The sequence below is a fragment of the Salvelinus fontinalis genome, chromosome 21 (genome assembly GCF_029448725.1).
Source record: "Salvelinus fontinalis isolate EN_2023a chromosome 21, ASM2944872v1, whole genome shotgun sequence".
Taxonomy (NCBI): Eukaryota; Metazoa; Chordata; class Actinopteri; order Salmoniformes; family Salmonidae; genus Salvelinus; species Salvelinus fontinalis.
The window spans coordinates 32,072,686-32,093,539 of record NC_074685.1 but is presented as its reverse complement, the minus strand read 5'-3'; the positions used below and the strand labels follow the sequence as shown (position 1 = coordinate 32,093,539).

The window sequence follows — 20,854 nt, the reverse complement described above, 5'->3', positions numbered from 1 at the left end:
CCCACACAGCAGATAATGTATGCAATTCTGTAATCACATCTGAAATGTTGTTTTGATAGTGTACAGGCTTTGGTTTTTCCATTTATGTTTTGAGGTTGGACTTCAGCACATATAGCTATAACCAATTGATGTCACCTCATTAGTCAGTATGCGTACACCTGTGCTTATTTGTCATCTCATTAGGTGTTTCACCTGTGCTGGCACAGCTGATATTTAAGAGTGGCTGGCCCAGTGCTCCGGTTGTCTTGAGAGATTTGATTTCTAGAAAAACATTCCTTTGTCTGATTTTGTTTTGCTCCACTTTTTTGTTTTACGTCCTGGTGGGGGTTTTCATTTTGTTTTACGTCCTGGTGGGGGTTTTCATTTTGTTTTACGTCCTGGTGGGGGTTTTCATTTTGCTTTACGTCCTGGTGGGTGTTTTCATTTTGTTTGCCTGTTCTTGGGCAAATTTAGTGGGTCTCATGGTGGGTGTCTTTTTGGTTCCAGTTGTTGTAGTTAGTTAACTTTCCGTGGACACACCCACAAGTGTCGTTCAGAACCCCTCCTAAAACCTCACAAGGTTCCTTTTGGTAGTTGTCAGTGACTGTTAGTTCCCCCTTCTGTTTGAGCAACATTATTTGGTTTTCTTGCTGGGCGACGTAACAGTAGTAAACCACAATTCACAACACAAAATATATATTGAACATTTTATTTCATTTTTACAACATTTTTCCAAAGAAAGATTGTGAGGTTACATTTTGTTCAAACTGAGCCAATACACTGTATTTCAATTTCCCCCCAATGACTAAATAAGTTTCCTAATTATACAGATATAAGATGGAAAACCGTACATCACCCTGACCATACAAAACATTGTCATATGCATTTGCTTATCATTTACTTATCCACAAAACCAGGTCATTGTGGGCTTTCAACGCTTCATCTAAAATATATTCATTTAAATTCACAATCCTTGATCATTCAATGAGATGTTGGCAGAATAAATGTGTCCATGTCACCAAATTCATATTGTGCAACATGTACTAATCTGCATACAATTAAACACTTCCATAAAGTCCACATCAAGATTCAACTTTAGGACAAGACCACTGCTTTAGAAAGAGCTTCAATTAAGGTCAACACATCAATCAATGTATGAACGCTGGCATCCATACTCTGATCACACACCAGGGCCTTGACTCCTGTTCAATTTCATCAATGATTTCCCCCAATAAATTACTGGGAGTTTATATATATATATATAGAGTGTGCGACAATATTTTTTATGATCGATGAAAATTATGACATTGTTAAATGTATGCATTGTTTGTGTTTTCTAACTGTTATTATGGCACACAGGGCCCATAGACTGAAGGCCTCTCTGAGGATGTGGCCCCTGTGAAATATTGTATTCTGTGTATAGCCTCATGATATAATGGATATGATCGTAAATTATGACAAAGAGGAATGCAGTGAAAAATGCTGAACTTCCAGTCTTAACATAAGCAATATCAAGTTCTTTATAAGTGAGAGTAGCAGAAAGGATGTTATAGGAACCTGCATCTGAAACGCTCTGCTATAAATGGCACAAAATCCACAGAAGACCAAGTTATATAACCACACAACGGAAATAGGAATGACACTCAAAATGAGCGAGTAGTAGTGTTAGAAAAAGCCTGATCCCTTTACCATAAACTCTCAACAGTAATAATAAAAAAAACACATTAACATATTCCAAACAAAATACAAGCACAAGGTGAATCAAAGATGGTCCTGTACATGTTAGTGGCATCGTTAGTAGCTAGAGACCTTTCCCCATACAGGCTTTGTTCTAGTAAAAGCTGCTCTGATATCTCTGAACGTGATTTGAAGACGAGCTTAAAACTTCAGAGGCCCAACAACAGTATGTGTTTTCTATCCAATAGGAATAGCCGGTGCGGAAACAGTGGAGTTGCAGACATGATCTGCTATTTATTACTTCAGTTTCATGGAGCTGATACGCTCGCAGTCTTAACTTGAGATACAGTGCTCTCCAAGTATCATAATGAAGTTACTTTGACCTTCCACGTGCTCTCTGCTTCACAACTGTGGCAGCAGTCCAAGGAAATGGCAACAAATCAGACAAATGCCGCTTTCGATTACTTGGGCTCAAAATGTAGTCATTATTGGAAGTCAGGTTTCATTCTTCCTCTCTCATCAGTAGTCTTTGATAGCTGTGTGGCTCTTCCCGTCCAATGTCACTTCTAATTGTCTCCCTTTTCACTTACTAATGAACAATCTCTCACTTCCACTTGACCTTTAACCCTTTACACTCGTACCAGTATGCGGGGTTGTAAATGGCAGATTTGGCCACTGATAAACGCCTAAATTGGAATGCAGTGGATGTACAGTAGCATGCTATACATTACATCCGAGCTCTGGCTCTGCGCTTCACAGCGCTGTAGGATTGTGACTGGCAGCCGTTCTGAACTCGAGCACCGCATGCAACAAGAAGTTGACCCCATCCCTCCTGCTAATTGGGATACTTTAGCAAAATGTTTTGTTGTCTGAGTGAGGGAAATGCTGTAATTTACGAGGACTCGTTGTATTTTAAAATATGAGATGTTGAGAATTATAATAAATACCGCTTTGATGTCAAACAAGCCACATTTCCATATCCTAAAACTCGCATCATATACAGTGTCAACGTTGATGATCACTATGTTTGATGTACAGTTACAAGATGACATGGCGTCACACCCTGGGTTGTTCTGAACGGAATGAGCCTGTTTGTCTAATGTAAAGAACATTTGCTCTGGAACACGCACCTGGATGCACTCACGACTCCTTTCTACGCGCACCAAAATCTGTTTCTCTGAATTGCCTTGTGAAAGCTTAACACTGTAATATTGTCTTTTCTAACTTAGCTAGTCATGTTGGCAATAGAACAGGCTTTCATATGATGCCCACCTGACCCAGATTGCAATTTATAAATGGCCCGTTTTTTGGATTGGGAAAACAACAGTAATTGTGTGATGGCGGGGATGCAGGGTTGTGTTCCAAACAAAACGACTACAGCTAGGAGAGCTAAAAAAAAAAGCACCTTATAATTGAAGACTCTTCTTTGAATCGTACAAGTGGATTGAAATGACTTATAAAAGTGTGTGGCCACTTGGAGAAACCAGTTAGTCCTCTCACTCAAACCCTTGTCATTTTTTTGTATTATGTTGCACCTACCCCACAATTTCCAGGGAATATTATTATGTTACCGAACGTATCCAGTATCTTCAGATTTCGTTATCAACAAATGCGGCAAAATGTACAGTAAATGTAAAATGCACATCCAATCAACAGTGTAATGTTTGGATTCAGTCTTACAGTATGTCAGGTGAACTGTTGTGTCCTCAACTTTGGTCTAATAATTTCCCCATAGTATCCAAACTGTTCCCTTTCAATTGCTACCATGCTTATGCATATGCTTTCCATATGTCTTCTGTGAGAAACATTTCAATTTAGCCCTATCCATATGCCAATTCCCACAAGTGTAAAGGGTTAATTCCTCTGTCCTGCAGCAGACCTAGCATGGCCCCAGATCTGTTTGTGCCATCTTGCCAACTCCTGCCAGTCATTGTCATGCCATGCAGGAGTTGGCAAGACCGCACAAACAGATTTGAAACCAGGCTAAGACTGTCCTGCAGGAATGGCTATTAGCTCACTCTACACAGGAGACTCTCCAGTCCCATTTTCAAGTGCTCTCTCTCGCCCATCTCTACTCAACCCTAGTCTTCACAAACACATGGATCTACCCCACTTACTAACTCCTCACTTACATAAAGCTTGCCTTCACTTCTCCTGATTCGGAGATGATACGGGTTCAATTCATTCAAATTGAATTCAGAGTAAAAACAACAACTAATCTCTCTGTTGAGAGATTTGTTGAGCACTTCAGACTTCCTGGACCATAGCGTGTAGTAGGAGATGGTGTGACGGTGTGCTCTGATCTGAACACAGAGGAGATACGGCTCTTATATAAGATCAAACTCGAGCCTCAGTGAGAGAAGGGCTCTGAAGACTGAGGATTCCTCAAGGCAGAGGAATGATCAAGAGCAGCAGAGCCACAGTGCTGCGTGTAGAGTGTGAGTCACAAACAGAGCCACTGCAATGCAGGGCTGCTCCCGAGTCTGATCTGCTGTCCATTGACAGGGTGTAGAGAGGAGTGAGGCTACAATTAACTCATCATGAGAAATCCAGACAGACTGACACGGTAGACCACTGCCTACTGTACAATAAATAAAACTGGACACCAGCGGAGTGGCTAACTGGGAATCAATACCTTAGCACAAATTTCAATTCATCTTTAAGAGGAATAAATTTACAGTCAGCTTACCATAGAGACTCCTTACAGTGAATGAAAAGAAATGTGACTGTCTGGGACAGAACTGAGGAAGCACGGCATCTCAATAGCCCACTGTAGAAGATGCCAAATAGAGGAAGCAGTTGTGGACAGCTATAAAGAATGACTTGACACATTCGGCTGGATTTACACACAGAGGCTCGACAGCATCCAATGTTGGTCAGCTGGAAGGTTCTTTGCCTTCCATTGAGTCCTGTAGACTTGGCGCCCTCTGCTGTTTAGCAACACAACTGAAAGCTACCCAGGTTAGAGGGAGCTCCGTTGGGCTCTCCTTCTTGCTAAGAACCTGTGGTAGGCCCCACTGAAGCCTCAGACTCGAGTGAGGAAGTGTAGGCTGAGGTTGGCAGGGATGTGCAGGGTCTCCAGGCTGAGGGCTGAGGGGGTATAGGGGAACAGGACAGGGAAGGTGTGCTTGGTGTCCACCAGGAGCATTGGGACATCGTTCCTCTCCTGCAGACGATTCTGAGGACAAGATACAAAAAAAAAACAGGAATAAATGGCATGGAAAATAGATTATATTTGACTGGAATTGGTTTCAGGCAATCATAAATTATAACGGACAGAGAGCTGTTACCTGGATGTTTCTGATGAAGGACACAGTGACTCTTTCCTCAAACTCGTTGAGCGGGGTGTAGAGGTTGAGGATTTTCACAATCTGTTAGACAAATAGGACACTGGTTAATATATGAAGACAAGACACGTCACTCTTCCTGTGAACGTTGAGAGGGAGTTGTGAGGGGCGTTCCGATGCTCAAAGATTGTTGATGTGCAACAGGCTTGTAACATCTTTCTGTAACAGGTGTATGAGTGTACCTGTTGCATGGTGAGAGCGGTGCACAGTGAGCAGATGGCCTCGGCGTCCTGGGACGTCTTCTTCTTGACCTGAAGCAGCTGGGCGGCCTGGATGACGGGCTCCATGTTAACCACCGCCCCACTCTGGTGGAGGTTCTTCCCCCGAAGCCACTCCTCCATCTGACTGATGTTGTACCTGACCAATCCCAGTGAAAGACACTTAGTATAGACCCACCTCTTCAGTGACGGGTCATAAATGAAACCCTTATGCTACTTTAATGAGTGCTCCTCTCAGCTATACTGTATGTAGCATTAAAGACCTTTTCCTGGTCAGTCCCTAGAACATATAATATCCCCAGCATGGTTCTGTATATATATATATATTGATATATAAACATACCGGAGCTGCATGCCAGTGCTCCAGGAGCAGACGTCTTTCCTGAGCAGCAGGTTGTTGAGGGTGACAGCGTTGATGCTGTAGAACAGCTGCCGGACCACCTGACCTGCTATCTCTGGGTCCAGGCCGTGCTCGCCCATCACCACGTGGAACTGGCCCAGCTGTCTGATCAGGGCCTCCAGGGTGTAGCTCCCTGGGCCCTCCTCGTCCTTGTCCATGCTGGAGGAGCGGTTCCTGTAACCCATGGGCTTCACTCCTGCAAGGCTGGGGATAGACTCACTCTCCAACATGGCCGACACTGCCCAGTTGAAGGGAGGAGATAGTTAACGCAATGTTCATTCATTCATTTCTATAGGTTTAACTGGTTCACTTTTCTTCTTTTAGGAAACCTAAGTACTGAACTATAACATTCAGCTGTGGAAAATATACATCAGTATAATAAGGGATTTTACAATGTCAAAACAGCAGTACAATCAACCCAGAATGAAGAAATGGTTGGTCAATTTCCAACTCCATTGTCTCAAACTTCTGGAACATATAGTTCTTGCCACCGAGCTACCCCAGCACCTCACCGATCATGGGCTGCATGACGTGCTCTGCCACCTTGACGAGCTGCTGGTAGATCTGGATGGAGAGGTCACTCAGCACCTGGCGGTACTCTGCCAGGTCAAAGTTCTTCAGACAGTGCTCATTCTGCTTGGCCGTGTTCTGAGTCATAAACGCCTGGGAACACAGCAAGACAGGAATGAGAGTTGTGGAGATCTACAATTTGTAGAGTAGGTTAAAGCAAGTGTATTTCCGTCTGCACATCTTTAAAATGCATTGTGCGTGGAGAGGAATCAAGGAGTAGTCAGACTGTATAAATGTCAGACAATCTACCGCTTATTTCAACCAGCTAAAGTACTGAGCATCCTTTCTAGCATCTCGTCACAGTTTATAATAAGCAGAATGATCTCTGATCGTTCAAAGTAAGCCTCACCTCATCTCCACTGTACTGCTTGAGACAGTGCAGCAGACGACTCGTGTTGGCCAGCCAGAAGGAGGTCATCTCAAAGTCATCATTGTTTTTCTGCAGAGGCATTGCAAAATGAAGAGAACGTTCAAATACCAGAGTCGCTGTACTGTATTCTGACCGAGCTTGACTCGCAACTTACTTCCAAAGATTGTGCACCGCATTAAAGTATGTGAGTGAAGTCTCCATCTGTATGCGGGAATACAGCTCTGTATCTATACCTTGAGGACCTTCTTAATGGCGTTGATGGTGGAGGTGAGCAGAGAGTGGACCTTCTGGTCATCGTTGATGTAGTCCGCATGGCGGATGCACATGAAGAGGATGTAGGCAGGTAGGCAGGGCACTGTTGCTGATACAGCGTGGGGCTTCATGTCTGGAACACCAAATCGCATTACAATAAGTTATCCCAATGTTAACCCATTCCATTTCGAAAACAGAGAGTGATGTGTCCTGGAACAAGTTCATCCACTCATTTCAGTAATCATTGTAGTCATCGTGTGGATTTGAGAATATAGTGATACGCTCTGGACTTGACAGGTGTTTGTACTTGGGATGCTGTCATATTGTGATGAGCTGGCTTTCTGCCGCCACGTCGTACCTGTGATGAGCGTTTTGACAAGCAGGGCCTCGTCCTCTTTGTAGTACTCCAGCATGCCCTCAAAGTCCTTCTCTCTGCGCTGGACAGTCACCTGACGGGTCATCTCTGGTTTGGCCGTGGTGGACTGGGATGCTGCTGCAGTCACGGACACTGGACAGAGCAGAGGACAAAGTGGTCACTGACACTGCAATAACCATCATACAGTATGTCCCTTTGGCCTTCATTACAGCTTAGTGAGACCAATAAATGAATAGGCTACAGAATTCATTAGGAGCTCCAGGTCTCTCACCTTCCAGCTCCTGTACTTTCTTCATGTAGATCCTCAGCTGCTTCTTCAGCTTCCTCTCATTCTTCTCCAGTTTCTCCACAAGCTCTTTTAAGTCCTATAGTAACAAAAACATTCAAAGATGGTCAACTCAACACTAACCTTCAGAGCTGCGGGCTGTTCCATTCCAATAGGTGCCCCCGGGCCTGTATTCAAAGAGTCTCAGAGTAGGACTGCTGATACAGGATCAGTTTTGCCTTTTAGATCATAATAGTATGGTTGAGAGTCCTAGATCAGCAACCTGATTGCAGTGTTCTCACCAGGTTGTCGTTGGTGAGGCGGGTGATCTCCTGCTGGACGCTGTACTCCACCTGGGCCTCAGGGGACAGAGACATGGTGTGGTTCAGCATCTCCTGCTTCTTCTCTATGTCGTCCTTCAGCAGCTCAACCTGGGTGTGGAACGCCGCCAGCTCATCCTCGTGCTTCCTGGCCTGAGACTGGAGCTGGGCCTCCAACAGCCTGGGGGAAAGGAGGAGAGAGGGGATGGTTACAATAAGCCTAAAGCTGACTGAACCTTCCTAAACGCCTAACTTGTAGCATTCCGGTACCATAGTGTGGAGACTTACTGTATTAAGTATGGTTTCATAGCTCATTAACTCACATCTTAACCCCCACAGTTTGTGCCTCTTTTACCAGAGGCATAGGAACGGGGAGAGGATAAAACAGGAAGGCAGTAAGTAGAGAAGGAAAGCAGAAGATAACCTGGCCACTTGCTTTAGACCCTGGTATGCCAGGCCCAGCTCGCCATCTTCATTCAAATAACCCCAGTCTGAAGCTTTGCTGCCGGCGGCAAGCCAGGAGAGATAGAGATAGCGAGACGGAGAGATAGAGGAAAAGCGAGAGATGGCAAGAAGAAAGGAGGGACAGGAGGAAGTGAAACAAAAATGGACAGGAGAAAACAGAACAGAGCAATAGGAGTTAGCATCACAGAGAGGTAGAGCAGAACCAGAGATTCTCCAGTTAAAATCCTATAGCTGACATAGGAAAAAGCTCTCACACAACAGACAGACACTACCATCACCCTTTTAAAACCCGATCACGGTGAGAGAGTGTCGTTATATCAGCATCTGCCTCTCATTACTGCCATCTATCTGCATTCTGCCATAATGAGGACGTCTAACAAATACCTCCAGGTTAAAAGGTTCTGCTCTGCAGACACAACAGAGGTGTTCGATTCACCCTGGCATTTTGGCTAGGTCTCTCAAACCGGGCCGGGACACAGAATGAAAGATATAAAACAGGAATAGATCGCGGGTCAACGGAAGATTGCTTTGGATCGCGATGAATCTCTGTGCTTCGAGTGGCTCATTATGAGCAACACAAATGTCTTTCCTCCCTGGCAATCTGAGTGCCATCTAAGTCATGTCACTCAATGGCTGTCTGAGGGTTCTGTTAATGATGACACAGAGGGCCATGAAGGTAGATGGCTCAGGAAGGATATTACTGTGTCAATTTCAATAGGGTGGAATCAAAAGCAGGGCATTTTTCCATGAATATGTCATTATACCGTCAAAGTGATTGGGACAGTTTAGATTAGAAAGGTGATCCGATGTTACCCTGAGAGTCATCTCCTGTGGGCAGATTCTGCTCATAGACTGAGAGAAACTTCCTGGACTGAATGCGATGCGGGAGATCCGAGCAGCATTAGTTCTGTTTTTGGTGTTTTCGTCACTGGTTATATTGACGTATAAGGATTGGGTGAAGACGGTGCTTAAACTGCTTCGCCTCGAGTGCTTTCCCTGGGGGGGGGGTGATATTTACATTGAAAAACATTCTGTGCGCCAGTGGGTATGACAAAAAAAAAAAAAAGAGGCCATATTCATCACAGGCCAGTGTGTATTCCATGACTGTACTTCCAATATAAGGTAAAGAAAGACACTTACTTCTTAGACTCACAGAGTCCATGATAGGACCTCAGAGCCTCCTCCTTGTCTATGGGCTTCTTGCTGTTGGTCCATTCAGGCAAGTTATTGGTTTCCTATGGAGAGAGGGGGACATGAAGGTCAATTTATGATGCCATTGAAGAGGTAGCAAAACCCGTGGGAGAGAGTTGGTGGGTACATCAGCCACTGCTTTATAAGGTAATGACATTCATCCGACTTGTCTCTTTCCCTCTTTAGGTCAAACCCAGTCAGTGTTTAACACGCACTCAAACGTGAGTCATAGGACATATTGTAGTACAGCTGCCCTCAACACACTTTCATATTACAGGCCAGCGCCTCTCTAATATCTGCATCTGAACCAATCAGCTTCAACAGTTGGGAAAGGAAGAATCAGAGCGACAGGCCACCATCTCGGAGGAGTCATAATCACCCTCCTTCTAAGGAGTATGACACACAAGGCATATCCTCCACTAGCCTAGCAGGTGGGACTGGGAGAGTGCAGCTCAGGAGTGTCTGAAATATTACCTAGATGTGTGGGGGGGGGGGGGGGTAGAAGTGGAAACGCCTGAGTGAATGAGAGCTGTCTGTTCTGCTGCCTCCCGCACACCATGCGCTCTCTCTGCTCTCTGTCCTGAGGCACTCGCTCTCAAACCAAACGCCTGGCTACCCACGGTGTTTAACAGCAGTGGGGATCATCTTCGGAACTCTCTTCAGGAGGACATAACTACAGGTGAATGCCGCGCTGGATTATTACAGTGTAAGGACTGATCTGTCAGACGCTGTCTCAGTTCCAGTTGGAGGTCTGGCACGGAGGCCAGTCTCTTTCAAACGTCTCATAATGAGACTCTCCAGTTACATACTAGTCTGCCTGTACCTCTGTCTAAATCCAACTGGAAACATTTGATCAAATATTCCAGTGTTTTGTTTGGGTAAGATACAGGTCACTGGAATCCATAACATACAGTGCAAGACTATCATGTGCTTTTCCATCACTGGCTGACTTGACTCAATTCAATTGCGCTGCATAATGATAATAATCGTGTTGACCTTCAACCCACATAAGTCACAAACAAGAAAAGTATATCAGCCATCCTTAAACGAACGTTCAGGATTTTTTTTTACCTACATTTTTTTGTCACGTTACGGAAACAGCTTCCAAATGCATTCTGTAGATCAAAAAGCTAGGTATTGTTGTTTTCCAGATTTGACCCTCAGTGACATATTTGGAGGTAACGTGTTTTTGGAAAACGACAACAAGCTTTAGGGAGGAGTGAGGTTGATTTCCTGGTCTCCGCTTGTCCCACCCCCGAACGTAAGGAATTAAACAGCCATGAGAATGTAGTTCTGTGTCAGAGAGCTTCTATCGTTACTACTGTCACAAAACCTATAGCAGGGTTCCCCAAATGGCGGCCCGCGTGTGATTTTATTTGGAACCTCAAATTCTCTGAACAAAACCATCACTAACACAGAGAGGCTGCTGCCTAGATACAGATTTGAAATCATTGACCACTTTAATAAATGGATCACTAGTCACTTTAATAATGCCACTTGAATAATGTTTACATATCTTACATTACTCAGCTCATATGTGTATACTGTATTTTATAACCATCTACTGCATCTTGCCTATGCCGCTCGGTCATCCATATATTTATATGTATATATTTTTATTCCATCCCTTTGCTTAGATTTGTGTGTATTAGGTTGTTGTTGGGAAATTATTAGATTACTTGTTAAATATTACTGCACTGTCGGGAACTAGAAGCACAAGCATTTCGCTACACTCGCAATAACATCTGCATGTGACCAAAACATTTTTATTTGATTTATTTTAATGTTTTATTGTTGGACATTAAAGACTGTAAAAACACCAGCAAATCAGCTCCAAGTAACTTACATTTTGGAATGCTGTTGCAAAGTATTCATAATATGCATAATATGCATAATAGTATGCATAATAGAAAGATACTTTGTGATCATACACTCATACACTTTTAAAAAAATTTTTTTTATTTTTTTTATCCCATTTTCTCCCCAATTTTCGTGGTATCCAATCGCTAGTAGTTACTACCTTGTCTCATCGCTACAACTCCCGTACGGGCACGGGAGAGACGAAGGTCGAAAGCCATGCGTCCTCCGAAGCACAACCCAACCAGCCGTACTGCTTCTTAACACAGCGCGCCTCCAACCCGGAAGCCAGCCGCACCAATGTGTCGGAGGAAACACCGTGTACCTGGCCCCCCTTGGTTGGCGCGCACTGCGCCCGGCCCGCCACAGGAGTCGCTGGAGCGCGATGAGACAAGGATATCCCTACCGGCCAAACCCTCCCTACCCCGGACGACGCTATGCCAATTGTGCGTCGCCCCACGGACCTCCCGGTCACAGCCGGCTGCGACAGAGCCTGGGCGCGAACCCAGAGACTCTGGTGGCACAGTTAGCACTGCGATGCAGTGCCCTAGACCACTGCGCCACCCGGGAGGCCCGATCATACACTCTTGTATACAAATGTAAGCAAGGTGTGAAATTAATGTTTTAGTAAAATATATCGGTTTGTGCATCTTGCGGTCAATGTGCAGTCTACAAATTATTTGTAATTATGTTCCGGCACCCTGACCATCCACTCGAGGAAAAAAATATGCCTGGGGCCAAGAGAACAGACGACAACAGAGTAAGTGTTTGGGGCGCCTGCTAGATAATGTTTTTATATTGGCATAATTTCATATAGTGCTGTTGTGTGCATTGCGGTTGTGTATCGTTAGTTCTGCTGTTGCTGTTACTATATTAAGCTTAGACACACCTCCCCATACTATACCTGCCTTCCAGATGCAAAGCACCATCGAAGCTGTATTAATCTCATCATTCTAACAAATGACTTCCTGGTTCGATAATGGTTCGATGCTTATATGCAATAAAAAAGTGTTTTTTCAAATAAATAAATAATAATAATATAAATATATATATAAATATATGTATATAAATATATCTGGGCAATTTGGATAACTAGGGCCACTAACAACTTGCTGTGGAGTCGTGGAGACATGCTGTGGAACATTCTTTCAACCCTTGGCCTACAATGGTCGCGCCCCAGTGGAAATCTAATTAACATAAAAACATCTCCATCAAAATTCATCTGCTTAAGCTAGAGATATGTGTGAGATGCTGAGACTCATGAACATGATGGTGTTCTCCGTTTTTCCCTGGAATGCAAGCCTCACAAGACTAATTTTAAGGTCCCTGGTACCAGTTTAATGTGTAGATAACCTTTTGATTAACAAATAGGGCCATATAAACTGGACAATAAACACTTCCCATTGGACAACTGAAGCCATGTCAACTTTCAGATCCCAGTATGGTAACTTACAATGTGATTGGTTGTCTCCTTCTCTTTCTGCTGGGCTGCAGTGACAATCTGACTCCTGAGGATAAGGACCTCATCCTTACGCACATCCAGCTCCTCATTGGCTGCCTTGAGCTGGCCCAGCAGCAGGTTGTAGCCGTCCTGAAGCTCATTGGAGGAGCTGTTCTTGGAAGCGCGGTCAGCGATGGCCTTCCTCAGCTCGTTCAGGTCATTCTTCAGCTTCTTGTTCTCAGACTCCAGCTCCTGTCTCTGTGGAAAAACAAGGCCAAAGTTCAAAGAGATTTATTGGCAATCTAAAATGTAACTTTGGTAATCGTTGGTAATAAAAGTAATGAAATGCCAAGGCTCAATGTAAGGAAGAATGACAGTGATTGATACCAATACAGGTACTAAAGTAATATAGAGCAGAATAAGATGTGATTGCTGCCACATTGTGAGTACCTTAGTAAGTAAATCTTTGTAGAGAAACTATTAGTAGTTGATTTTCATTTTAGCTATGGCAAGTAGCTACAGTATTTAGCTATGGCAAGTAGCTACAGTATTTAGCTATGGCAAGTAGCTACAGTATTTAGCTATGGAAAGAAGCTACAGTATTTAGCTATGGCAAGAAGCTACGGTATTTAGCTATGGCAAGAAGCTACGGTATTTAGCTATGGCAAGAAGCTATAGTATTTAGCTATGGCAAGTAGCTACAGTATTTAGCTATGGCAAGCAGCTACAGTATTTAGCTATGGCAAGTAGCTACAGTATTTAGCTATGGCAAGAAGCTACAGCATTTAGCTATGGCAAGTAGCTACAGTATTTAGCTATGGCAAGAAGCTACAGTATTTAGCTATGGCAAGAAGCTACAGTATTTAGCTATGGCAAGTAGCTACAGTATTTAGCTATGGCAAGTAGCTACAGTATTTAGCTATGGCAAGTAGCTACAGTATTTAGCTATGGCAAGAAGCTACAATATTTAGCTATGGCAAGTAGCTACAGTATTTAGCTATGGCAAGAAGCTACAGTATTTAGCTATGGCAAGTAGCTACAGTATTTAGCTATGGCAAGAAGCTACAGTATTTAGATATGGCAAGAAGCTACAGTATTTAGCTATGGCAAGAAGCTACAGTATTTAGCTATGGCAAGTAGCTACAGTATTTAGCTATGGCAAGTAGCTACAGTATTTAGCTATGGCAAGTAGCTAATAGCCACGAAGACTACTGCAGTTGATTCATAGATACACTGACAAGATTATTAATCTTCTAAGATACTGTACAGTGACTGAAAGTACTCAACTCTCTCTCTCTCTCTATGCAATGAGTCCAGAAAGGCACCAATAGCAGTTATCATTTCACCTGTGCAGTAGACTCAGCTACATTAGATCCCATGGCTCAAACCTGTAAAATGTTCACGACGCACACATCTTTACTGCCAATCAAATCTAAACCCTGTGGCCTGTGCTATTATGGTGCTATTATATGGGATCAATATCATGCCAAATGTATTCACAAATGTAAATCCCCAATCCACAAATGCAATTCATTATCCAAACACCTTCTGATTTGTATTTGTAAATCGATATATTGCATTATAATTTTTTTATAACTGCAGATATGCAGGTCATTTCCAAGGGCCTTAATTAAAATGACTGCCATAAAGATTTGCACATAGAAGAGATATGCGGAAAACATGACAGACATGGCAAACCTGCAACTCCATATTTGAAAGTGCTTAGGTCACCTGGCTTTTGGCAGGGATTTGACGAGAAGAAAAATACAAAATGTTCTCACGCATAGAAAGCGATTTGTAGTCGTATAAAAAAAAAAGTTCTCATGCGTATAAAAAAAGTTCTCACACAGACAGCGATTTGTATTCATAGAAAAAAGGTTAATATCCATAGAAAGCGATTTCTAGAAATCGCTGGCAGCTTCTCGTTCGGCCATGTTGATACCTGCCTTTCAAGGCTGCAGAAATTATAGTATGGTAACCATAATATGTTAACCATGTGTGTAACCATAGTATGTCTAACGTAAATAATCAAAACCCTAAGTCGCAGAAATGTTTTGGTACCCTTCCCCAGATTTGTGCCTCGACACAATCCTTTCTCGGAGCTCTACGGACAATTAATTCGACCTCATGGCTTGGTTTTTGCTCTGACATGCACTGTCAACTGTGGGACCTTGTATAGACAGGTGTGTGCCTTTCCAAATCATGTACAATCAATTGAATCTACCATAGGTGGACTCCAGTCAAGGATGATCAATGGAAACAGGATGCACCTGAGCAAAATTGAGTCTCAGGGCAAAGGGTCTGAATACTTACAAAAAACAGATACCTTGTTTGCATCTGTAATACATTTGCAAACATTTCTTAAAAAAAATGTTTTTGCTTCGTCATTATGGGGTATTGTGTGTAGATTGATGAAAAAATCAAATAAAATCTAATTTAGAATAAGGCTGTAATGTAACAAAATGTGGAAAAAGTCAAGGGGTCTGAATAGTTTCCAAATGCACTGTATATATTATAGGTACTTAGTTTTATTAGTTGTAGTTGGAAGTCATTTTTATTAGTTGTAGACCTATTAGTATTTGTACAACAACTTTTTTATTCTGTTGATTGTACGTTTTATTATTAGACACTAGTTGCCATATTTTTGTTACCAAGTATTGTTTGTAAAAAAAAAAAAAAATCATTTGAACACTTGAAAATGGAATGGTGCATCAAGAGATTTCATCCTGCAAAATTTTAAATCAATAAATAAAGTTGGTTTTTGGACTCATCACAATAGTCCCTAAAGAGTTTGAGAAAATGACGCTGATGCATTAAAAGATGGCCACACTATACCAGTAGAAGCATATTAGCACATAGGCTAATATGCAAAAAACACTTCTCATGAACCATAGGACCAAATGACAACACATTTGGAAAGTATACCCATGGTACGTGTCTTAACTTAGCTTGAGAAAAGCTGGACAAAAGATGGCGGAGTTCAGATTTTACGTATCCATTGAAACCACTTTAAATTCACTTCGCAGTTGCCTATTAACTTGAAACTTGTCATCGCTATCATGGACGTCTCTAAGGTAAACCACATTGAATTTGGTATTGATATCTCAAAAAACAAAGACTTTTAACATCTAATTATTTGCATATGTAACGGTAATGCTCAAAATCATATGCAATCATCTTCTCCTCATGAACCATATGCCAGATTCCCTCCTGATTTTGTATTTAGACTCAGTCATTAATGGTTTTGAGTTTTTTTGTTGTTGCTGCATTAAAATATGGCCACACTGTACCTATAGATATACATTAGCAGATATGCTAAAAAAATACTTGAAACATATTCCTATAATGAACCTTTGCTTTGTTATTCAACTGCCCGTGCGTCCTTTCTCTCATCCTGTGAACCCCATTCATTGCTGCTCGCAGCTATATTTTAGTTTTTTGTTTTCAACTGTGTGTCATGGATATTGAAATTATTATTCCAGTGAAAAGGTGTTGCTACAAAATTAACATGAATCAGATCCTCTACCTTTCTGTGGTGACCTGTGATCATACAATTTCATTTTTTGAATATGCTTGAGAAGTTGAGGGCAGGAAGACTAAAGACACCAGAACATCCAGAGTGAAGAAATGGAACACCACAAATAGAGACATCCCACTGCTGAATAGTACTGTACACTGTGGTTGTCTGTGTGTATGCATGTTAGTTGGTGTATCTGTGTGGGGGTGGATGGATCTGTACCTTGAGACTGTTGTAGGCCAGATCCGCATTCTCTTGCTCTGATGTCATCTTTGGCTCAGTGCCCTAAGAGAGATGGCTAATAGTAAATATTCCACTTTGGGTCGATAAGGCAGAGGCAGGCAGCTTGAGGATCTTAAACTTAAAGGTATTCAAGACAAAGAGTAACGGAAGAAACTTCTGTGTAGGTATTTTAGAAGTATAGAAAAACAAGCAAGAGCATAACACTAGACTGAGACGTAGGCCCACCTTGCGCTTAGACTGGTCCTCCATCTTTTCCAGGTTGACTTGCAGTCTCTTCCTCTCCTGTTCCAGCTCCCTAACACGCTTCTGCAGCTTCATGAACACACCGATGTCCATTGCTGCCTTCTCCACTCCCATCTCCTGCAGGGGAACAATGTCAGGTCAAAACCTAGTCCAAGCAACTATGTACAGTAAGCCTGTGTTAGACTGTATAAAACTGGTTAATCCTGGTTAAGGAGGTCTTACCTCTACGAGTTGGATGGCATCGTCAGTGTCTCCCACCTCCGAGGTAGAAATGGAGGGATAATTGGAGTCAGACTCCAGGCTGCTCTGGTTAGAATTGTTCCTCCTGTGGCCAGGCTGAAACTGAAGGGTAAGAGGAGACAGGAAACTATTGAATATCTGGCTTGGCATAGGACACCTACATGCAAATGTGCACACACACAAACACACACGCACCTTGGCCTCCTGTAGGTTGTCATATCTCTGCTCCAGTCTGGAGAACTCCCTGAGCAGGTTCTGGTAGCGCTGCCTCTCCTCATCCAGCTCTGCCTGGACCCGACCCACACTCTGGGATGCACTGCTCTCCTGGTCTGAAACACGCACACGACCAGTCCACATCAATCACTTTCATGAGTCTCCACTTTTACTATTACTCAATTACTGTCCTATAGATGAGCCTTCATTTGAGTGACTAGAAAACAAGCCATCAATAAGTTACATACAGTATTCTCCATTACAGGTACTGAATATCTATTGCTAGTCTTTGATGTCAAGTTTATTTTATTAAGTTACTTGGACTAGCACCTTGGTGTCAGCACCATTTCATATGTTAACTTGAGGGATAGGTTATTGTATTGTCAAGATTCCAAATACCTTTTCTATCTTGGACCGTTTTCACATTGCCGATAGCATAGGGACATTCTTGAGAGGTTCTCGAGAGGCATAGATTTTTGAGAGACAATACTGTCACGTAAACTTGCGAAATGATCACACCTGGAGCGTTACATCTGGTTTTACACTAGAAAAAAGATGAGTTTTCACGCACTACACTCACCTGACAGTTGACCCCTCCGAGCAGGGCAGTTTACCTCGTTGAGCTTAACACTCCTACAGAGCAATGTTTTTGAAACAGCTGAAATGTATAGACTATATTTGAGACTTGTTTTTACCTGTGATGGGTTCAGATTTCTAAACTTTAAATATCGAGACATGAGGGGTGCTATAGTCTAGGGTCTACACCAGAAGTTAATGATTATCTGTAGGAGGAATGTATATGGTGGAGGCAATTAAGCTTGGAATGTACTGAGTAAAGGAAAAACGATCACATGTTGGCAGGCACTGATAAGGGTGGAGAGCTGTGGATTAGTGAGGAAGGGGGTTGAGGTCAGGTCACGTTAAGGGAGAAGGAACAGTTTATTGCCCGCGTCACTTAATTTCCTGCCTAGCAACAGAGATGTAATGTTTAAAGAGAAGGAGGAGATTCCACCCCAAACTGGGGTACATATACCACCACTGGTGGAACCATGTATAAACTTGGTTTAAGCTTTCATAGTTACATTGAGTTCTTACTCTGATATTTAGAACCTAACAACAGAAATTGCCGTTAATACCCTGTTACATTCTGAAATTGTCACAGTAGCCGCTGCCTGCCGGCTGCACTGAGCCAAGAACAACAATGGAAGCCTATTAGCGCACACACACACTGGAAAGTATTCAGACCCCTTGACCCTATCCACATTTTGGTTAGGTTACAGTCTTCTTCTAAAATTTATGAAATTGTTTTTTCCCCTCAATCTATACACAATACCCCATAATGACAAAGCAGAAACAGATTTTGGATAAAACGGAAATATCACATTTACATAGGTATTCAGACCCTTTACTCAGTACTTTGTTAAAGCACATTTGGCAGTGATAACAGCCATGAGCCTTCTTGGGTATGATGCTACAAATTTGGCACATCTGTATTTGGGGAGTTTTTTGCATTCTTCTCTGCAGATCCTCTCAAGCTCTGTCAGGTTGGATGGGGTGAGTTGCTGCACAGCTATTTTCAGGTCTCAGAGAATTCAGAGAATTGTCCCGAAGTCACTCCTGCGTTGTCTTGGCTGTGTGCTTAAGGATGTTGTCCTGCTGAAAGGTTGAACCTTACACCCAGTCTGAGGTCCGGAGCACTCTGGAGCAGGTTTTCATCAAGGACCTCTCTGTACTTTGCTCCATTCATCTTCCCCTCAATCCTGCCTAGTCTCCCTGTCCCTAAAAATCATCCCCACAGCATGATGCTGCCACCACCACGCTTCACCGTAGGGATGGTGCCAGGTTTCCTCCAGACGTGACGTTTGGCATTCAGGCCAAAGAGTTCAACCTTGGTTTCATCAGACCAGAGAATCTTGTTTCTCATGCTATGAGTGTCCTTTAGGTGCATTTTGGCAAACTCCAAGCGGGCTGTCATGTGCCTTTTACTAAGGAGTGGCTTCCGTCTGGCCACTCTACCATAAAGGCCTGATTGGTAGAGTGCTGCAGAGATGGTTGTCCTTTTGGAAGGTTCTCCCATCTCCACAGAGGAACTCTAGAGCTCTGTCAGAACGACCATCGGGTCCTTCTCCCCCGATTGCTCAGTTTGGCCGGGCGGCCAGCTCTAGAAAGTGTCTTGGTGGTTCCAAACGTCTTCCATTTAAGAATGATGGGGGCCACTATGTTCTTGGGGACCTTCAATGCTGCAGAAATGCTTTGGTACCGTTCCCCAGATCTGTACCTCGACAGAAACCTGTCTCGGAGCGCTACGGACAATTCCTTCGACCTCATGGATTGGTTTTGCTCTGACATGCACTGTCAACTGTGGGACCTTATAGACATGTGTGTACCTTTCCAAATCATGTCCAATTAATTGAATTTGCCACAGGTGGACTCCAATCAAGTTGTAGAAACATCTCAAGGATGATCAATGGAAACAGAATGCGCCTGAGCTCAATTTCGAGTCTCATAGCAAAGGGTCTGAACACTTAAGGCATTTCAGCTTTGTATTTTTAATACATTTGCAATCATTTCTAAAAACGTGTTTTCACTTTGTCATTATGGGGTATTGTGTGTAGATTGCTGAGGATTTTTTTTAAATTAATCCCTTTTAGAATAAGGCTGTAATGTAACAAAATGTGGAAAAAGTCAAGGGGTACTTTCCGAAGCCACTGTATATATTCTTTGATAGGCCTACTATCCCAAAATGTTTAGATATGCAAGTCAACATTTTGATATACGCAAGTGAAACTACGCAAGTCAAAATGTTGAGATAGTAATTCAAACAAATATAATATATTTTTTCATTTTTAACATTTTGTGGTGATTTTAGAGGTGGCACCAAAGTTCCCAGAGTGATGGGGGGGATAGTCTTTCATGATCTGGTAGGCTAACCACACCAGGTAAAACTCTGGTTATGATATAATAATAAATCAGTTCTATTTAGGCTATGATACAATTGTTGTATTTAGGCTATGATGGGACCAGATTTGAACTTTTTTATTAATTTCAATTTCACCCCTTTTTTTCTCCCCAATTTCGTGTTATCCAATTGGTAGTTACAGTCTTGTCCCATTGCTGCAACTTCCGTACGGACTTGGGAGAAGCGAAGGTCGAGAGAAGTGCGTCCTCCAAAACACAACCCAGCCAAACCGCACTGCTTCTTGACACAATGCCCGCTTAACCCGGAACCTGCACCAATGTGTCGGCGGAAACACCATACACCTAGCGACTGTGTCAGCGTGCATTGCGCCCGGCCCGCCACAGGAGTCGCTAGTGCACGATGGGACAAGAGCATCCCTGCCGGCCAAACCCTCCCCTAACCCGGACGACGCTGGGCCAATTGTGCGCCGCCCCATGATTTCCTTTTAACTGCTCTGTGATGAAACATCCCATTTGAAGTACTGCACATGGTATTTAGATAAAGGCAGTGGTCATGTTCAGAGATTGTGATGTAAACTAGAAGTGACTTCTCATTGACAAAGAGAAGTCCATTGACGAATGGATTTAACAAATTGATTGATTTATGTTTCACACACATAAAGGTACATATTCCAAAACTAATACTTTTCCACGTGAACCCAGTGCTAAACAAGGGCTGACCACAGTTTTTTTTTTTTTGTCTCACATTGCT

General features: G+C 42.9%; 1 protein-coding gene across 4 annotated transcripts in view; it reads right to left on the bottom strand.

Annotated features, from left to right (window-relative positions):
• Positions 1-672: 672 nt before the first annotated feature.
• myo5b (myosin VB) overlaps positions 673-20,854 on the bottom strand; it is a 77,699-nt gene continuing 57,517 nt past the window's right edge. For 2 of the 4 annotated variants that reach the window (XM_055874807.1, XM_055874805.1), the window contains exons 24-40: positions 17,167-17,300; positions 16,954-17,073; positions 16,714-16,848; positions 16,468-16,530; positions 12,741-12,986; positions 9,380-9,474; positions 8,199-8,276; positions 7,757-7,955; positions 7,461-7,554; positions 7,172-7,321; positions 6,795-6,946; positions 6,541-6,630; positions 6,134-6,284; positions 5,565-5,859; positions 5,186-5,360; positions 4,947-5,027; positions 673-4,834 (exon numbers count right to left, since the gene is read on the bottom strand). In XM_055874807.1, the coding sequence (XP_055730782.1) occupies positions 4,682-4,834; positions 4,947-5,027; positions 5,186-5,360; positions 5,565-5,859; positions 6,134-6,284; positions 6,541-6,630; positions 6,795-6,946; positions 7,172-7,321; positions 7,461-7,554; positions 7,757-7,955; positions 8,199-8,276; positions 9,380-9,474; positions 12,741-12,986; positions 16,468-16,530; positions 16,714-16,848; positions 16,954-17,073; positions 17,167-17,300 (2,411 nt within the window). In that variant the 3' untranslated portion in view covers positions 673-4,681. The remainder of the gene's footprint in view (positions 4,835-4,946; positions 5,028-5,185; positions 5,361-5,564; positions 5,860-6,133; positions 6,285-6,540; positions 6,631-6,794; positions 6,947-7,171; positions 7,322-7,460; positions 7,555-7,756; positions 7,956-8,198; positions 8,277-9,379; positions 9,475-12,740; positions 12,987-16,467; positions 16,531-16,713; positions 16,849-16,953; positions 17,074-17,166; positions 17,301-20,854) is intronic. The other 2 variants (XM_055874808.1, XM_055874806.1) reach the window with 1 other exon arrangement.